The sequence below is a fragment of the Aythya ferina genome (genome assembly GCF_964211825.1).
Source record: "Aythya ferina genome assembly, chromosome: 2".
Lineage (NCBI taxonomy): Eukaryota > Metazoa > Chordata > Aves > Anseriformes > Anatidae > Aythya > Aythya ferina.
In genome coordinates, this window is record NC_140297.1 from 106,532,317 (window position 1) to 106,547,730 (window position 15,414).

A 15,414-nucleotide genomic window follows, 5' to 3' on the forward strand; every position below is an offset into this window, starting at 1 on the left:
CAGAATTAAGTCCGCATGCTGGTTCAATTTCCTTCGAGCAAATTTAAATCTAGATCTAAATTCTGATGTTGTGCTATTGCCTTATGTTTACAACAAGGCAGCAGCTTCATCCAGAAGATAGGAGGCAGAGATGGAACTAAGCCATGTGATGCTAAGAATCTGTGATGTAATATCAGCATCCTCAGCATCACTATGTATATATACTGTAATTGTGAATGGTGTGTGACTTGAACACTTCCCATCCACATGGGCCTAATGGTGATCAGGATGTGGGGTGACTATGGGAACGTCTAAGAAAAAAACAACACACCTGAAAGGCAGCTAACATCATTTCACAGAGGGTATTCTGGTGTCATGGCTGCTGGAATGCTTGATGCTATTTTTTTTTTTATTGGGGGGGGGGGGGGGAATGGTGAGATGGGGATAAGTGCATGGAAAGAGGCAAAGTCCTTTTCCTTTGATGTTCATACTTCAATCTCTTTAAATGGACACCAGGGTTTGATGGCATTTTCAGCATCTATTAAAATAGATTGAAGTGACTCAGAGCCACTCTACTGTAAAATCTGTGCAGTATTAAAAAGCATGGGGCAGCCCTGTGTCCCCAAGTCAGAAAAGAGAACAAAGAACAGCTACAATAAATAATAACCCTGTGAAAAAAAATATAATAATAATACCAGAAAGACTGAGAGCCTGCCACCATAAACATTATTTTACAGGAAATGACAGTTCCTTAAAAATATTGAGAATAATTCTCTGAGGGAAGGAGAAAAACAACAAACCCTTTTCCATTTTAGAATTACCCAGTGATGTCAAGGCTAAACCATTCCTGTCTTGTGATCTTGACTAGATGGTCTCTGAGTAAAAGTTCTACAGGAATATAAATGTAGCCCTTACTGTAACCCTGGATTTTGCAGCCCTGGTACAAATATGGCTGGTACAGTATGACTTCTGGTCACATCAGCATCTTTTGTGCCTTGTCACAGCAGCTTACTGTGGATAGGCGCAATTGCCCAGAGCTGTTCGCTTGGAGATTGAACTCTGGCTTGAAGACACTCTTCCTTCCCCTGTGCTACTCATGTGCCTTAATGGTTGGCACCTGCACTTAGGTGGGCGTTAGCTGCAAATCTGCATTTGAGTACAGAAGAGGGGACACTCAGAGACCTGAAGCAAATCCTATCCTGTCCAATGCAAACGAGCCAGATCATAGCAGAGGTGAGGAATGGTGTGTTCCCTTCCTAGATATGCAATAGCACTCAGGTGGTATTTATTTCATACTGACATGCAAAAGGACTGCAAGTGCTTGATCAGTTTGTCCATGAGGGAAGAATTGGCTTGTAATAATTGGTCTTCAGCCTTGAGTATGCTGATCCTGACTTTCTTACTCTCAGGTAAGAGTAAACCCTGGGATCTGCAAGCTCTGCACTAATTTAGAAACATGCATTTCACTAAATACTCCAAGCCTGTGTGCAGGGAAAGTACAAACCAAACATGGGACATAGGGAATTCGCCTCCTATTTTTAGAGTGCTTTGAAAGTGCGTGCTTAAATGGGAGACCTGAATTAAGCCCAAGGCATTTTCCCCACAACTGTGGTTTAATAACTATACCAGCCATGATTTTTATACTGGTAATAGCTGCTTTATTATTGAAAGATGCTTTAGAGTAATTTCACAGCTTTTTGTGCTGTTTTAAGTTCTACAATGCGCTGCTTGATTAATGTTTTTGTAAAAGCTTCTCTTTGTAAAGGAGAAACTTAAAAACAAAGCAGACAGGAAAAAAATAAGGGAAAACATTTCTTGAAATAGAAACTGATGACCATTCTTCTTATCTAGCATGTTTTCATCTGCAAAAAGACATGCACCATATGTTTGTTAAAAAATTTAATCCCAGCCAGAGTTCTTATCCTCCCCCATAGGTTTCAGTTCCATACTCTGCAAATGAACAGAAGCCACTTTGATAAGGGTATGAAAAATAGGGAGAGGAGAACAGCCTGAAATGTAACCACTGCAAAGCAACTTGTGAGTATTTTGCAGATACGTAGAAGGGATTGGAAAAAGAGGAAAGACTTCCTTCTCAGGTATGCTTGCATGTGTAAGGGACGTGAGGAGTTAAGGGCACCCTCATCGTAAGGAAAGGAGCAGATCTTTCTTCCTTGTCCCAAGAACAATAAAACTCAGTTCTGCCTCCAATCTGTGTGAGATTTGAATGGACTCATTCACTTCAGATTAAATACATCAGTCAGATATCTCACCGTAGTGCTAGAGGCATGAGGGGGTCAAGGCCAAAAGGTACAAACAACCTGTTTGTCTTGATTACAGAATATTATAAATGATATTTAGTTAAAATGTGACTGTGATCTTCATAATCACTTGGGATTTTTCTGAATATGAAGAGGAATTGAATGTGAATTACATGATGAGATTCATCAGTGGGATGTTGACCATTTGCAGTCTTCCGAATGTCCGTGCATAGTTTTTCAAAAATTACAATAATCACCCTGTTTATCCAGACAAAATACACACTTAGATAATGCTATACCACAGAGCTGAGGTTTCCATAATAGGAAAGTTGGCTCTAAATTCAGGAATTCCCTTAACGTCAAAACTAATTGTGTATTTTGCTGTGGGATGATCAAAACCTGTTGTCCTCCACTGTTGCAGTTTTTTGTGGCAGATGTGCTGATTTTCCATCTGAGCTGAGTTGACCAAAGAAAGACAAGGATGAAAATGAGGTATTTGCACAGCTCAATGTCAGGTATTTGGGCTCTATAATGATGGAAAACATTATGGCAATAGATGCTACTGTGAATCAGCTGGGGTTCCTGGCAGTCTGCTGTAATTACCACCCCTTCTGCCTATAGGGGCCTGTGATAGGCTCACTGTCACCTCCCTAGTCTTGCTAAGGAGTTAGTGGAGGGAGAGATGAGCACCGTCAGAGAAAAATCCCGCACTCCCCAAATAAGAGCCCAGCTGCCACATAGTTATATGCTCTGGATTGCCCTCTGGAGGTGCCAGCTGCTCTCTGTAAACTTTATAGATTGGGCTCCCAAGATGAGTGGTGAAAATATCTGTAGGGCATTCCTACTTCAGATTGATTGCAGATCTAGTCTGTATGGGTGTCCCCTTCAATAATCAAAGAAGTCAACATCTGGGCAGTTGTTTGTGCAGCAGCACAAGCGCCTCAGAAGGTGTGGTGGAGCAGATGCTCTGGCCTCACTGTTGATGCTGTGTGCCTGTTTTTGTGTGGGCTGGCAACCACCCATACAAGCCCTGCAGGAGCGGGATGGATGCAGCAGCTTATGCCTGTGTTGCTGCAGTTCGTGACACTTGCAGTCAGGTGCTTCATGGATCTGCCACGTGTGCCAAGCCTCGATGCCAGCACCCACCTCTGCAGAGGGAAAAACAAACAAAAAACAAACCTGAGCATCTGTTTTATAAACCCCATGCAAGCAGAGCACTGCACAACAATATTAGTGTCTGATACTGCAGAGCCCCTTGTGCTCCCCTGACTTGACCCCAGAGTGAGTGATAATGAACAGTACTCACAAATTGAATCCACTTGATATATCAAAACATGCATTTCTATTTTTACTGGGTGGGCCCAGCAGTGTGCTCAGTTACTATTATTTTATTTTCAGAAAGATTTTTGTAATTTTGAGGGCAGAAATATAATTGGAAAACAAAAACACAGAGCTAATGGGTTAGCATAACAAAAGGTACCGGAGTGGGTACGGATCCTTAATGCTTAGAGTAAAGTATCTATTCCCAGAATGGAATCTGAAACTTTTTGTTTAGGCTCTGTCTATAACGCAAATGGAAAGTTTGACTTCTCTGGATAATGATCCAAAAGTCTCAGAAGCAGTGAAAGGAACCTCCACTAGCTACGAAACACTAAAAATAGTGCTGCATCTGAAGTTCCGCCTTTTTTTTTTTTTTTTTATGATACCAGTTTGGGGATGCCTGTGTGGGATACAAAATATTTTCCCTGGTTAAAAGCCTGCATCAACAGGGCATCTAAGTCTCAGTTCGAACCTCAGACCATATATTTTAGATTCTTTGCATTTTTATTGTTCAGTCTGTAGCACAATGCTGAATCAAACTGGTGTCCGAATTAAGGCTTAGAAATGAGCTTTTTTTAAAGCAAAAAAAATCTATAAATTAGGATTCTTTGAAAACAATTTGATCCCATGATCTAGGTCTTGCTATGGTGCTGGTGCATCCCTTTTTCCCTGGCCACTTGTAACTGGAAGACACCACTGTTCTTTTCCAGCCCATGTACCTGGATTTCTTTTTGCCTGGACGATAACACAGGCTGAGGAAGAGGGAGGGCTGAGGATTGATGAGATGGTGCTAGAGTATTGGAGCCAGACCAGGGAGATCCAAACTCAGAGCCCTGCAATTTGGATGCAGATATATTTATTTTTATGGTGCCTCTGCCATCAGATCAGCTAAAAAACATCCTCTGCTCTCCAGTCATGTGTTGCGTAAGTTTTATATTCCTTTTCCAGTGGCATTCTTTCTCTTATGAATGAATGCAATGTTTTTCTAAGACATGCTTACCCTCTTGCGCTATGAAAAAGATGTATTACAAGCTGTGGCATTACAGGTTATCTCACATTAGCTGAGGGGCTTGCCCTTTGCCAGCTTTGACTCTTTGGCTGGGAACTTGTGGTCCATGCCCATCATCCAGGCCGCCAAGGCTGGGAGCAGTGGCTATCTGTCCAGCTGGTGGTGTGACAGGGTTTTTGAGAGCTCAGCTCGAAGCTATCTCCTTCACTCAGTGATAACTCGTCAGAGTTGCTGAATTTTCACCACTACAGCAATATCCATCTGACCTCAGAAATAGTCGATTACCAGAGTGACTTTTTTTTTCTGTGGCTGTCAGGCAGTGTGCATGACTTTCACCTTTCACCTCAAAGTAGACTAAATTTCTAACGTTATTATCTAATTATAGCACTGGTCATTGGAATGGAAAATTATTGTTACTTGTTTTTCCATTGTTGGTTGCTCTGGGGACAGATACCCCTATCCAAATATGTTAGTTTAAAAAATTATTTTTAAAAGCACGCTGCTTCACAGAGCAACCCTGCCAGGTACTTCTCTCTTTTGCCTGGAGCTATTCATCCGCTGGCTTCTCCTATTTCTTGACTCCCTCTTTCCTACCAGAGACAAGGATAAAGCACACAAAGCCATTCTCTTCTCTTCTCCTCCTTTTGCCCCTCTTGTCCCAGCCCAATTTCTCCTGTAGTTTCTAAGGTCAGCTCCTATGAAGGCTCATTCTGCAAGGATGGAAAATGAGAAAGGGGGAGAGAGGAAGGACTGTGTCCACAGTGTGCAAGGAATTCTGTGTTAATAGGAAATATTGCAAATAAAACCAGTAGTTGAATGGTCTCTTCTAGGCCTTGCAGTTGTAGGGCATCAAAGCATATACTTCCATGCTGGATGTTGCAATCTTTGAGTCGCTTTCTCCATTACCAGAATTGTCTCTAATGCTTTTGTTTCCCTGTAAAGTGCCTGCAGCAGCAATGACTGAGACTGAATACTGCCCCGTTCAAAAGGACTTTTTCAGTGTGTGTTTAAAGGGAAGAAAGAGGAGAGGCTGTCCTTCTCCAGTCCTTTCTGAGAGAGTGGTTTGCAGTAGCAGGTTCTGCAGAATGGCAGGGGGGCATAAGGTGGAAGGGATGAAGGGATGCCAAAAACAGACCCTCAGGCATTTCAGCATCTCCTTGAAAGGGAGTGCTCCTTGCCTGCCAGCCCCAAGAGAGTGAGGAATAGCATTTGGGGGGACATGGCTGCCCACTGTCTGGCTGTCAGGGATGATGCATTTCAATCACAGTCAGCCTAAACTGGCCTTGAACTAAGGACCTGGAGGAGCTGGTGGTTTCCTTGATTGCGTAGGCTCAGCTGGAGGAAGGAGTTCTGGCTGAAATGCAGGTGTGTGTAGCGATGTCTGCTCTTTCACTTGGGTCATAAATCTATTATTTTACTGTTATACTGCCCCGTAGAGAATTCTGGTTTTGGTTCAGTGTGCTCTGGGATCTGCTCAGCCTCATTTCTTGTTGGTCTGAGCTGATGCAGCCAGCAAAAGTGTAAACTGCAATGGTGCTCCTGTGATGTGAGGGGCCGGCTCTCCCTGGCTACCAAACCGAATGTAATTTACATCACCACAACAGCAGAGCAAGTTTACAGCCATTACCAAAGGAGTCCAGAGAAATGTTTTATGTTTTTATTCCAGCTAGCTCAGATCTACTGCATAGCTGCGTGTTTACAGCAATCTGCGTAGGACTGTCTTGGAACTGCTTCATTGCATCCCACAGTTATCACTTTACAATTAGCTAGAGTCAAGCCAATAATCTCACAGAATATAACCAAGAGTAATTGTATTTCATGTCATGGTTCCAGTCTTGTTTTAAAATTTTCTTAAAACTACACTTGAAATAAAAATGCATTTAACAAATATCCTAAATGGTTAACTCCTATTCAGTGACGAATAGGATGTTTATTGCTTGTGGTTTCTTCAGATTGAAAATGAATTTCAACAAGTTATGATCTTATACTAGACAGTTTTAATTATGTGACATGCCTGGTTGTTATTTGAGAGTCCTGCTCGTGTTTGGATTCTTAACACGCAGGGGAAAAAAATCATAGTTTGTTGTTTATTAAATGATTCTTTCAGAATTTGGACAATCTTTTTCAAAATTCTTTCCATTTCAAATGTAATTACACACAGACAGGTAACCAGGCACATTGAATTAGAATTATTTTTTCTACTTTTCTTTTTACACCACCGAGGAATGGTGCTTAAAATTCCTTGGCATCATCTGCCTCTGAAAACTTAAATTACTAGTAATCTAGTGAGAAATTATCAACACTGCTAATAATACTCCATTGCAGGGACTATCCTGTACTTGTTATTCCACCAAAACAAAATAAATAAAGAAATCTGCAATCAGACACAACCATGGCTCAACTGCTGTAACTTATTTGATTTGAAATGAGCAAACATAATTCCTCCTGATCTGAGTAGATTCACAGCTATGAAATGTCACAATTGCCCAAGAAGGTCATCCTCTTATTTCTCCTCCTTCAGCCTCCCTCATTAATGGATCTCCAAGAGCCCTCTGCGGTATCGATCCAGTCACGCAATGCATGCGGGGAGCCCTGGGATGTGTTTCCAGTGGTTCAGCCAGCAGCCCTGTCCTGTTAGTCCTCTGCACCGACCACCAGATAAAAAAAGATAACGCCATTTTTTCTAATGATTCATTAGGAATGCTAATGATTCATTTCTGATACATGTGGAAGTGTTCAGTCATCAGGAACAGCTTTAAATTCTTACTGCAGCTACAGTTAATGGCACCTCGAGGTATCATTTGGATATATTTTGCTGGGTTTGGTGTCCTACAAAATGTGACTAAACCAGGATTGCTTCTGTGTGACAGATCTCTCCTACTGTGTTTTACGTTACTCTGAGGTAATGCTAATAATGTTTGTCTGCTTTCTAACCGGTCAGGTTGTATAACCATGCAGAACAAGGCCAGCAGTCAACATTAGCATTTTAATTACAAAGGTTTCTATCAGCAGATTTTTACTGCACGAGACAAAATTTCTAGACAGACTCTGTGCCACGAAGAGGGAAGCTTAACAAAGGACAGCAGGGAAAAAACGTCAGACCTTTAGCAATGCATCTGATTGTAGAGAGCTTTCTGCAGACCCTGTGGCCAGTCAACTGAAGTGAGTGGTGAAATTGTGGGATAATGAACGGAAGATAAATCAAACAGAGGAGAAATTTGGGGCTCATAGGGAACTAACTGCCTGTTCTGCTGGGGCAGGTGAATATTTCTGAGGGTGCTTACTCAGCATATGTTGGAGTGGAATGAATTTCCTTATTGTGAGGCAAGATAAGCTCATCATTTAAGAAGATAAAATAAGTATGACCTAGGGCTGGTGCAGGGAAGTTAAACTGACTCTGAACACAAAAGAGGTTTGAACTGTGGTTTGTTTGATTGTTTTTCTTTTTAACTTTTCTTGAACCAGAACTGAACTTGCATGTTATCTTGAAGTTTAGCTGACTGCATGCTGGAAGTGAACAAATAACAGCTTAAGTCAGAGCTGACTGCGAACCAAGCTGAAAAACCAACTGGCATGGCTCCTGGTATGCAGGCTGCTGCTCTGGCTGCTCCCAGGACTGATCATGAGAAGGGCTTCCAGAGCAGGTAGGAGGAGTACCATGTTTCGCTGTAGACTCAGACAGCAAGGATCAAGAGGCAAAACATTCCAGTTAATCATGTCTGTAAATGTTAGTCATTTTCTTCCCCTCAGGTCCCCAAAGCAGGACTCTCGTATCGTGAGAATAACAAATACAAAACAGCTTATGGTTGTCCTGAAAAGGCTTCAGGAATTTTTCCTGCTTTGATGGGACTTAATGCCTTACCTCTTCTTTCTATAGGTGAAGTCAAAGAAATAAGATAGTTGAAGTGATAAAAGGATGTTTCTGGGCAGGGCTGTTTAAGACAGCCAGTCAATGCAGTGAATTTAAATCAGCAATAGTGATTGATTACGTTCTACCTAATAGGATCAGTGGACACAATATATACTGGACTTTTTTCCCCAACATTCTTCTTGGCCACTGAACTCTGATAACTGCAACTCATTTTGCATATTGGATGAAGCAGAGACAATGTTTTCCCCAAATTCCCCCGAGTTATTGCTACAAGAAAAGTGATGAGGTAAGGTGGAACAAAGCTTTCTGTGGCTGGAGTTTGTTCTTTTATAAATGTAAGGTGTTTTTTTGTTTTGTTTTGTTTTGTTTTGTTTTGTTTTGTTTTGTTTTGTTTTCTCCCCTGTCATCAGCAAGGCCTCCTCATCCTCCCCAGTGCTGAAATGTTTTCACCTGAGGTGGGTGTCACACACCTGGTGGTGAGGGTCTTAGGTCCTGGGAGCTGAAAGGAAGGGAAAAAAGTGCTGCTCAGTGGTGAGATCACTGCTAACACGTGTGCTGTGCGCAGGACGGTTCTCGGAGCCTGGCAATTTCCTCTGCTTCGCAGAGGGCAAAAAAACCCTGTGTGGCCCACAATGTGCTTTCACTAAGTGGTGTGTCCTCAGGGAAGGAGAAGAAGCTCTTCTGCTTTGCCTTGAAATTGCTTTCCACGTCACTTGCTAAACAGTTATCAGTTAAATAAACTCCTGGCTATCCTCTAGACATGGTTCTCTACTGGGAGTCGCTTTATATACATTTCATTCAACAGATACTTTTTCCCTTACTTCAATTTCACATTCTGTTTTGTGTATTTTAGTCAGAATCCTATGCTTTATTGTTTCCATGCTGGTGAATAGTGCTCCTCCAATTCTCAGGATAACACATTTTCTGGTCCTGCCCACAGCTGGACGACTGAACGTGTACGCACTCATCAGTAAGGCCGTGATGTATTTTTTGTACTTCTTTCTACCACAGAGGTAGGGTTGGAGGATGGATGTCTTGTCGTCCTACCAGAACGATGTGTGTGCAAACAGTTAACTCCCAGCAGCTGTTGGGAAGAAATGTTGTAATTTACACAAAAGGCGATTTAGCCAAAAGGTGGCACTGCGGCTGCACAGATTTTGCAGCAGATCAGCAGTCTCGCAGAAGTTAATGAGCCATTCAATACATGCATTGTAACTCCACTTTTCATACCTTGTCAACGGTAAGTATCGAAAACTGGCTAATTATTTCCCAAACATTAGAATAATAGCCGTGTTTCAGGAGAAACCAATTTGGTAACCATACTGTAAAAGTAATGAATACTTTATCCTTGCTTCAGGGAATCTGGACAACCGAATAAAAACAAACAAACAAAAAGCCAATCGATACCTGAAAATGTGCTGCCAAAGTAGACAGAATATTTCAGCTCTGCATGTGTCCTACACACAGACTGTTTGTCCTGACTGCTTGCTTTGTGGCCTCTAGGGCAAGGAGAGAGATGTTCCTCAGCAGCTTGTTCTCGGGACAGATCCCATGCTCTTAAAAGCACTTCTGGGGCTGGCTGTACCAGGGGCTGGTGAGATGGTTCATTAGCAGGCTGAGCACTACGCAAGCCTCATATTCTGCCACCTACAGACTGGGCCACTCGGCAAGCTCACAAAGGCCACTGCGTGCTGAAACACATGCCAGCTGTTTGGGAACCCAGTGCCCAGGCTTAGTTTGCGGTGAAGATGCAGGGGTGAGCCACAGAGGGATGAGATGTGGAAAGGGAGAGAGCCATGGCCTCGGGCTGCATCCTTTCACGGGTGTCCTGCTGTTGGGGGCTTCAGCAGGATCTCTGCTGAAGGTGGAGAGGGCAGTGTCTGTATGACTCTTAGAAAAAAAAAAACAAACAGCGTATAAATAAAAATAAACAAAAAGGACATGAAAAGATTCTTAAGTAAAAAAGTCAATAAGCCAGGACTCCGAGAGCATATTTAAGGCTTGAAGCAAGCCTGGCTGAGGTCCTTCACCAAGGATGAGCCCTGGGATTTCAGCACCACAGGGGCACGGCACCCGCTTTCTCTTGCTCCAGATCTTGTGTGAGGGTGCTCCCGCAACAAGGGGCTTCTGTCTGCACTTGACTCGTCTAAGTGGGAGGAATTGCGAGATACTGCCCAAGACTAAGTGGCCTTTTCATCTGCATTAATAATACCATTAACAACTCTCTCCTTTGTAGCATCGTTGTACAACCCAAACTATTAGGGTTATTCGGCACGCACCCGGGGACACGCCAGCTGAGCCGCCAACTGCCCCTTTAAACCCACAGAGCTCTCACACCATCGCGGGGGAAGAAGCTTTCCAGAAAAGTCAGATGCATTCCAGACCTATTTCTTTTCTTTTTTTTTTTTTTTCTTTCTTTCTCTCTTTTTTTTTTTTTTTTTTCCCTTCCAGGCGACAATTTGCTTTGCGCACCCAAACGCGCTGCCGCAACCTGGGGCGGGAAGCGGGCGATTTACAGAAAACCACTCCAGAAAAAAAAAAAAAAAAAAAAAAAAGGAATAATAATTAAAAAAAAAAAAAAAAAAGAAAAAAGTGGAAAACCAGAAGAAATTTCAAGCAAGGACAGACACAGAGGAGGAGGAAAAGCCAAGCCCCGGGTGCGGGCAACGCGGCCACCTGGGCGGGGGCGGGGGGCGGCAGCGCCTTGCCCGCCCCCCTGGCGGCCCGGCTCGGCTCGGCCCGGCCCGGCCCGGCCCCGTCGGGGCGGAGCTCGGGGCCGTTTCATTGAGCGGCTCGGGGCGCGCCGTCGGGGCGGCGGGCGAGGAGGGGGCCGCGCTGCTGCTGCCGCCGCCGCCGCCGCGGAGCCCCGAGGGGGCGGGCGTGTGTGCGTGTGTGTGTGTGCCCGCACGGGGATGCGGCGGGCGGCGTGAGACGGAGGCGAGGAGGGGACGGGCGATGCTCCGCCGCCGCGGCGGCTCCGCGCACGGGGGGACCTAGGAGCGGCGGTGGCGCGCAGCGAGGGACGGCTCGACGGCCGGCCGAGACCCCTCCAAACACACCCGCCCCGGCGCGATGGCCACCGAGGTGCTGTGCGGGCTCACCTTCAGGCTGCTCCTGCCCGTGTGCCTGGCTGCCGGTACGTCCCTCCGTCCGTCTGTCTGTCCCTCCGGCCCCGGGACGCGGGCCGGCTGCTCTGGGGATGCTCCGCTTTCCTCCCCGGCGGCTGCTGCCGGATTGCTTTATATTCGCAACAAACTTTCCTTCCCCCTTCCCCAACCCTCTCCTTATCCCTTACACCGCCGTTGCTATTCCCTGCGCCGGTGGCCGTGGATTTTGCTGCCGGGACGGGAGAGCCGGAGCCGGGGGGCTCCCGGCGGCCGCCCCGCTCCCGTTCGCGGCCGTTTTGGGAAATTCCCAAATTCCCAAATTCGCGGAGCTTTGCGGGGGGGAGTTGGTTGCTCTTCTTATTTATTATTATTATTATTTTGTTTATAGATTGATATTTCAGTTTGTTAAAGAGCCTTACTTAGCAGGCAGCTGGCCAAAGCAGGGATTATTTTTGGACGTAGAGCCGCGGTGCCCAGCCGTGGGTGGATATGCTAATATTATTAATCCGTGCCCTCCGCGTAATTCGAAAATACAACTTCAAATAAAGCACCGCTTGCTTGCTCGGTCAGCAGGACGATGAGCTTTGCCTCCAGTGCTGCGCTTGCTGCTCAGGCTGCTGCTGGCTGGGGTGGACACAGGGCAGGAGGGGGCAAGCAGGGGCTGGGAAGACCCCCCCCCGGGCCCCCCACTTGGCCCTGGAGAAGCCCTGTGGTGGCCTGACTGTGGCCTCGCCATCCCAGCATCTCCTTCCCTGAGGGGTGCCCCCCGCTGCCCCTCCCCAGGGTGTCCTCAGCATCCTCCCCGAAGAAGGCCACTGGCTGCTGCCCTACGAGTGCAGGCTGTAGGTAGGGTGGGACGGAGGGGGTGACGGAGGCAGCTTTGCAGCCCATGACCAGTGCCTACACCCCATTTCTGAAGCCCCAGGCCCCTGTGCAGGTGGCTGGCCCAGCTCTTGGCTGGGTTGTGGTTCCCCAGGCCCCTTTGAGTGGGATCCCACCAGCTTCGTGGCCATCCATCCCTGCATCGGTGTGGTATGAGTGGGCATCAACACGGCCGGCGTGTGGTTGGAGCTGGGTGGTGGATGGGGCAGGAGGCAGGCTGCGCTGAATGCCAAGGGTGGTGTCACCAGGCATTCCCCCCATGCCAGGGCAAGGCAAAGGGCACCCCTGTGTTTGAAACCTGTCAGGCCCTGTCCGTGCTTTCCTTAATCTCATTAAAGATGAGTGGTTTGTGGATGAGGATGAATTGGCTGGAAAGCCATGTGGGGAGAAGGAAAGATTCTAGAAGTTAAATTGTGTCGAGGGGAGTTTTGTTGATGTCTCTTATACCATAATAGCTAGCTGAGGTATTACAGTAGTAGAGGGATTTTCCTGTCAGGTGCTTGCTTATGTTGTGGTTCTTGCCAATCTCTTTCTGTATCACAAGAAGTTCAGATAAAATTGTTTTGCCATCCTGATTCCTGGTACCCGGTAATGCAGAAGTACTTTCGCATTGCAGTAAGACCTCCATGGATGAGAGCTGATGTCAAAAATTGCTTATGGTCTTAAGTCACCTTCATGTGAAGATTAATCGAAATGTAAACCCTGAAGGAGGAACTTCCTGGCTTGCATATGAACAGAAACCCTTCTGTAGAGGTTTTGGACCTAGTGATCTTGTTCATTTTTTTGTGCCTTAATGTGCTATGTCAATAGGTGCTGCTCCTTTTCCTGTTGCAAACCCTTAGCAGAGTGTTCTCTGAGGTGAAGCCTAGTTCAGCTAGTTCACTGCTCCACTTCTGTGTCTGCACCTGAGCGATTCCCGAGCCAATGCTCTCCTCCTTTCCAAAGCTTCAAGGAAGTGCTTCGTGGGCTTCTGGAAAAAGGCTCTTTAGAGTTCATATATCAGAATGATGGTTATTTGTATGACTTAAGGTGAGGTTACATCCGGAGCTGAAAAGCTGCCACAAGGACTCACTGCGCAGAGTGATGCCTTATGTCTTCTGCTCCTGTCTGGGCAGTAGATGTGTGCAGCTGTGCCAAAAAGTGGAGCTTTGCATTTTATTCAGGATCTGTGTGTGTGATTTAAAATGATGGATTGCTGTAGTTTCTTATCATGGTAGAATTTGCTTTTGGGTTTCTAACTAGCTTGGAGAGCCCTGACGAGGTGTGTGGAAGGGAATAGCAGCTGGGGCAAACTCATTAAAAATAACACATCTGCAAAGTTGAAATACGAGTCTTTAAAAATGTTTAAGACTTTAATTCCTTGATATTTTAGTATTTAATTTTATTTACTTTTCAAATAAAGTATTTAATATTTGCTGGTATTAAATACTTTCCAAGCATGGATTAATGTCACGTAATTGAGAAAACACAATTCATTGTCAGAATATTTTAAGATCAGATCTGTAGTGCTGAAGTGTCATCTTGTGCAGGGTAGCCTAGATGACTTCATTTAAAGCACAAGAATGATGTGTGTTGAGCGGCTAGTGAAAACAGGAAATTTAAAATGTGCAAAATGAATGACTTTGGAGATTGAAAAGTTGCCTGTAGCTGTATGACCTCAAAATTGATCCACCATCATGTAATTTTCATGACAAAATCTTACGTTCAGTCTGATGTGAACCTAGAGCTTAGAGGACAACTCACAGGATCGTGAAACCTCTTTGCAAACGAAGTACTGTGCTCTGCAATAAGACAGGGATTTGGATCTGTTGTTTTTTTCAGTAAGATTAGTGCGATGTGATATTTTCCTGTGTCTTGGTAGTACAATGTTGGAAAAACAAATAATAACCTGTGAGAAAAGGGGGGTAGAAGAGCTTTTGGTGCAATTGGTGGGCTTTCTTTCTTTCTTTCTTTCTTTCTTTCTTTTTTTTTTTTTTTTTTTAAACCTTAGAAGTTAGCATAAACTTGTTCTCTTTTGTTACTTATATAAACTTCAAATGTGCAAAACGTGATTTGTCTGTCTCTGAAGTAAAACATCAGAACAATCTTTTGCTAATTGCTTTCCTTGGTTTATAAAGACTTGAACCACAAAGTTGTGGTTTACATCACTTGAAAACAATTTTCGATTATTCTGCTTCCAATTGTTTTACTTTGCACACAATTCATTAGTTTTGTTTTAAGGAAAATATTATTTTCAAATGGGATGCCTGAAATAAAGAACACTTAGAGAGAACAGCTTTCTCTAGGTTTTGACTGATGCTGCAGGATTGCACGTTACCAGCAAATCGGCTTTGGTAAGTTAGCTGCCTGGCCCAAGCACTTCCCAGAAGTTGCACTATTTTTCTGAACTTTGGAATTTTGACCAAGATGAAGCAAGAAATGTAGGATGCTTTTTTTTTTTTTTTTCTTTGTGGTGGTGCTTTTTGTTTGTTTGTTTTAGGGGATGAGTACAGGCATTAGTGTTTGGTAAGTGACAGCAGGTAAGAAGAAAATAGTTCAAAGACTTCTTGTAGGAGACAGAGTTCAGCTATTAATTGGAAGTTTTCACTTGTCTTCAAGCCAAATCTTTGAACTCCTGGTAGATAGTGGGAATTGCTTTTATTTCTCCTTTCAGTGTGTGTGATTCATCAGAGATATTGAATGAATCAGAATGATCATCTACTCAGGCCCTAAACAGATGTTACGTTGAACATTTTAAAAGCATACGCAATATTTTTTTAACAGCAGTCAATTGTTGGATGTGCGTCATGAGCATGGCCAAGTAGACCAAGGTGCTTTTTCTGTCTTGGAAGGTAAAAATAGGTTCCAGTGTGCTTGGGGCTCTTTGGCTTCTATCCCCAAATTAACAAGTATTGGTGAGAGCTTTGGAGGGGAAATACCTGTACTGAATCATTAGCAGGTATGCAAATACTATTCAAATTATGTATTTAAAGAGTATTTTCAGAATGC

The 15,414-nt window shown here is 44.4% G+C and overlaps 1 protein-coding gene and 2 long non-coding RNA genes across 16 annotated transcripts in view; 2 read left to right on the forward strand and 1 right to left on the reverse strand.

The window, feature by feature from the left end:
• The window catches only part of PIEZO2 (piezo type mechanosensitive ion channel component 2), a 432,356-nt gene that overhangs the window by 111,094 nt on the left and 305,848 nt on the right, over positions 1-15,414 (forward strand). For 7 of the 14 annotated variants that reach the window (XM_084508357.1, XM_084508358.1, XM_084508361.1 and 4 more), the window contains exon 1: positions 11,278-11,573. The exons of the other annotated variants lie outside the window; for them this stretch is intronic. In XM_084508357.1, coding sequence (XP_084364483.1) covers positions 11,510-11,573 — 64 coding nt within the window. In that variant the 5' untranslated portion in view covers positions 11,278-11,509. Of the gene's footprint in view, positions 1-11,277; positions 11,574-15,414 lie in introns of those variants that run through there. 14 annotated transcript variants of the gene reach the window in all.
• LOC311431129 lies at positions 1,147-8,806 on the forward strand. The gene is made up of 4 exons (XR_014689261.1): positions 1,147-1,212; positions 8,032-8,210; positions 8,317-8,443; positions 8,570-8,806. It is a non-coding gene; the product is annotated as an uncharacterized lncRNA (long non-coding RNA).
• On the reverse strand, positions 1,615-11,699 carry LOC311431130. The gene is made up of 2 exons (XR_014689262.1): positions 11,539-11,699; positions 1,615-3,385 (listed from the first exon to the last, which is right to left on the reverse strand). It is a non-coding gene; the product is annotated as an uncharacterized lncRNA (long non-coding RNA).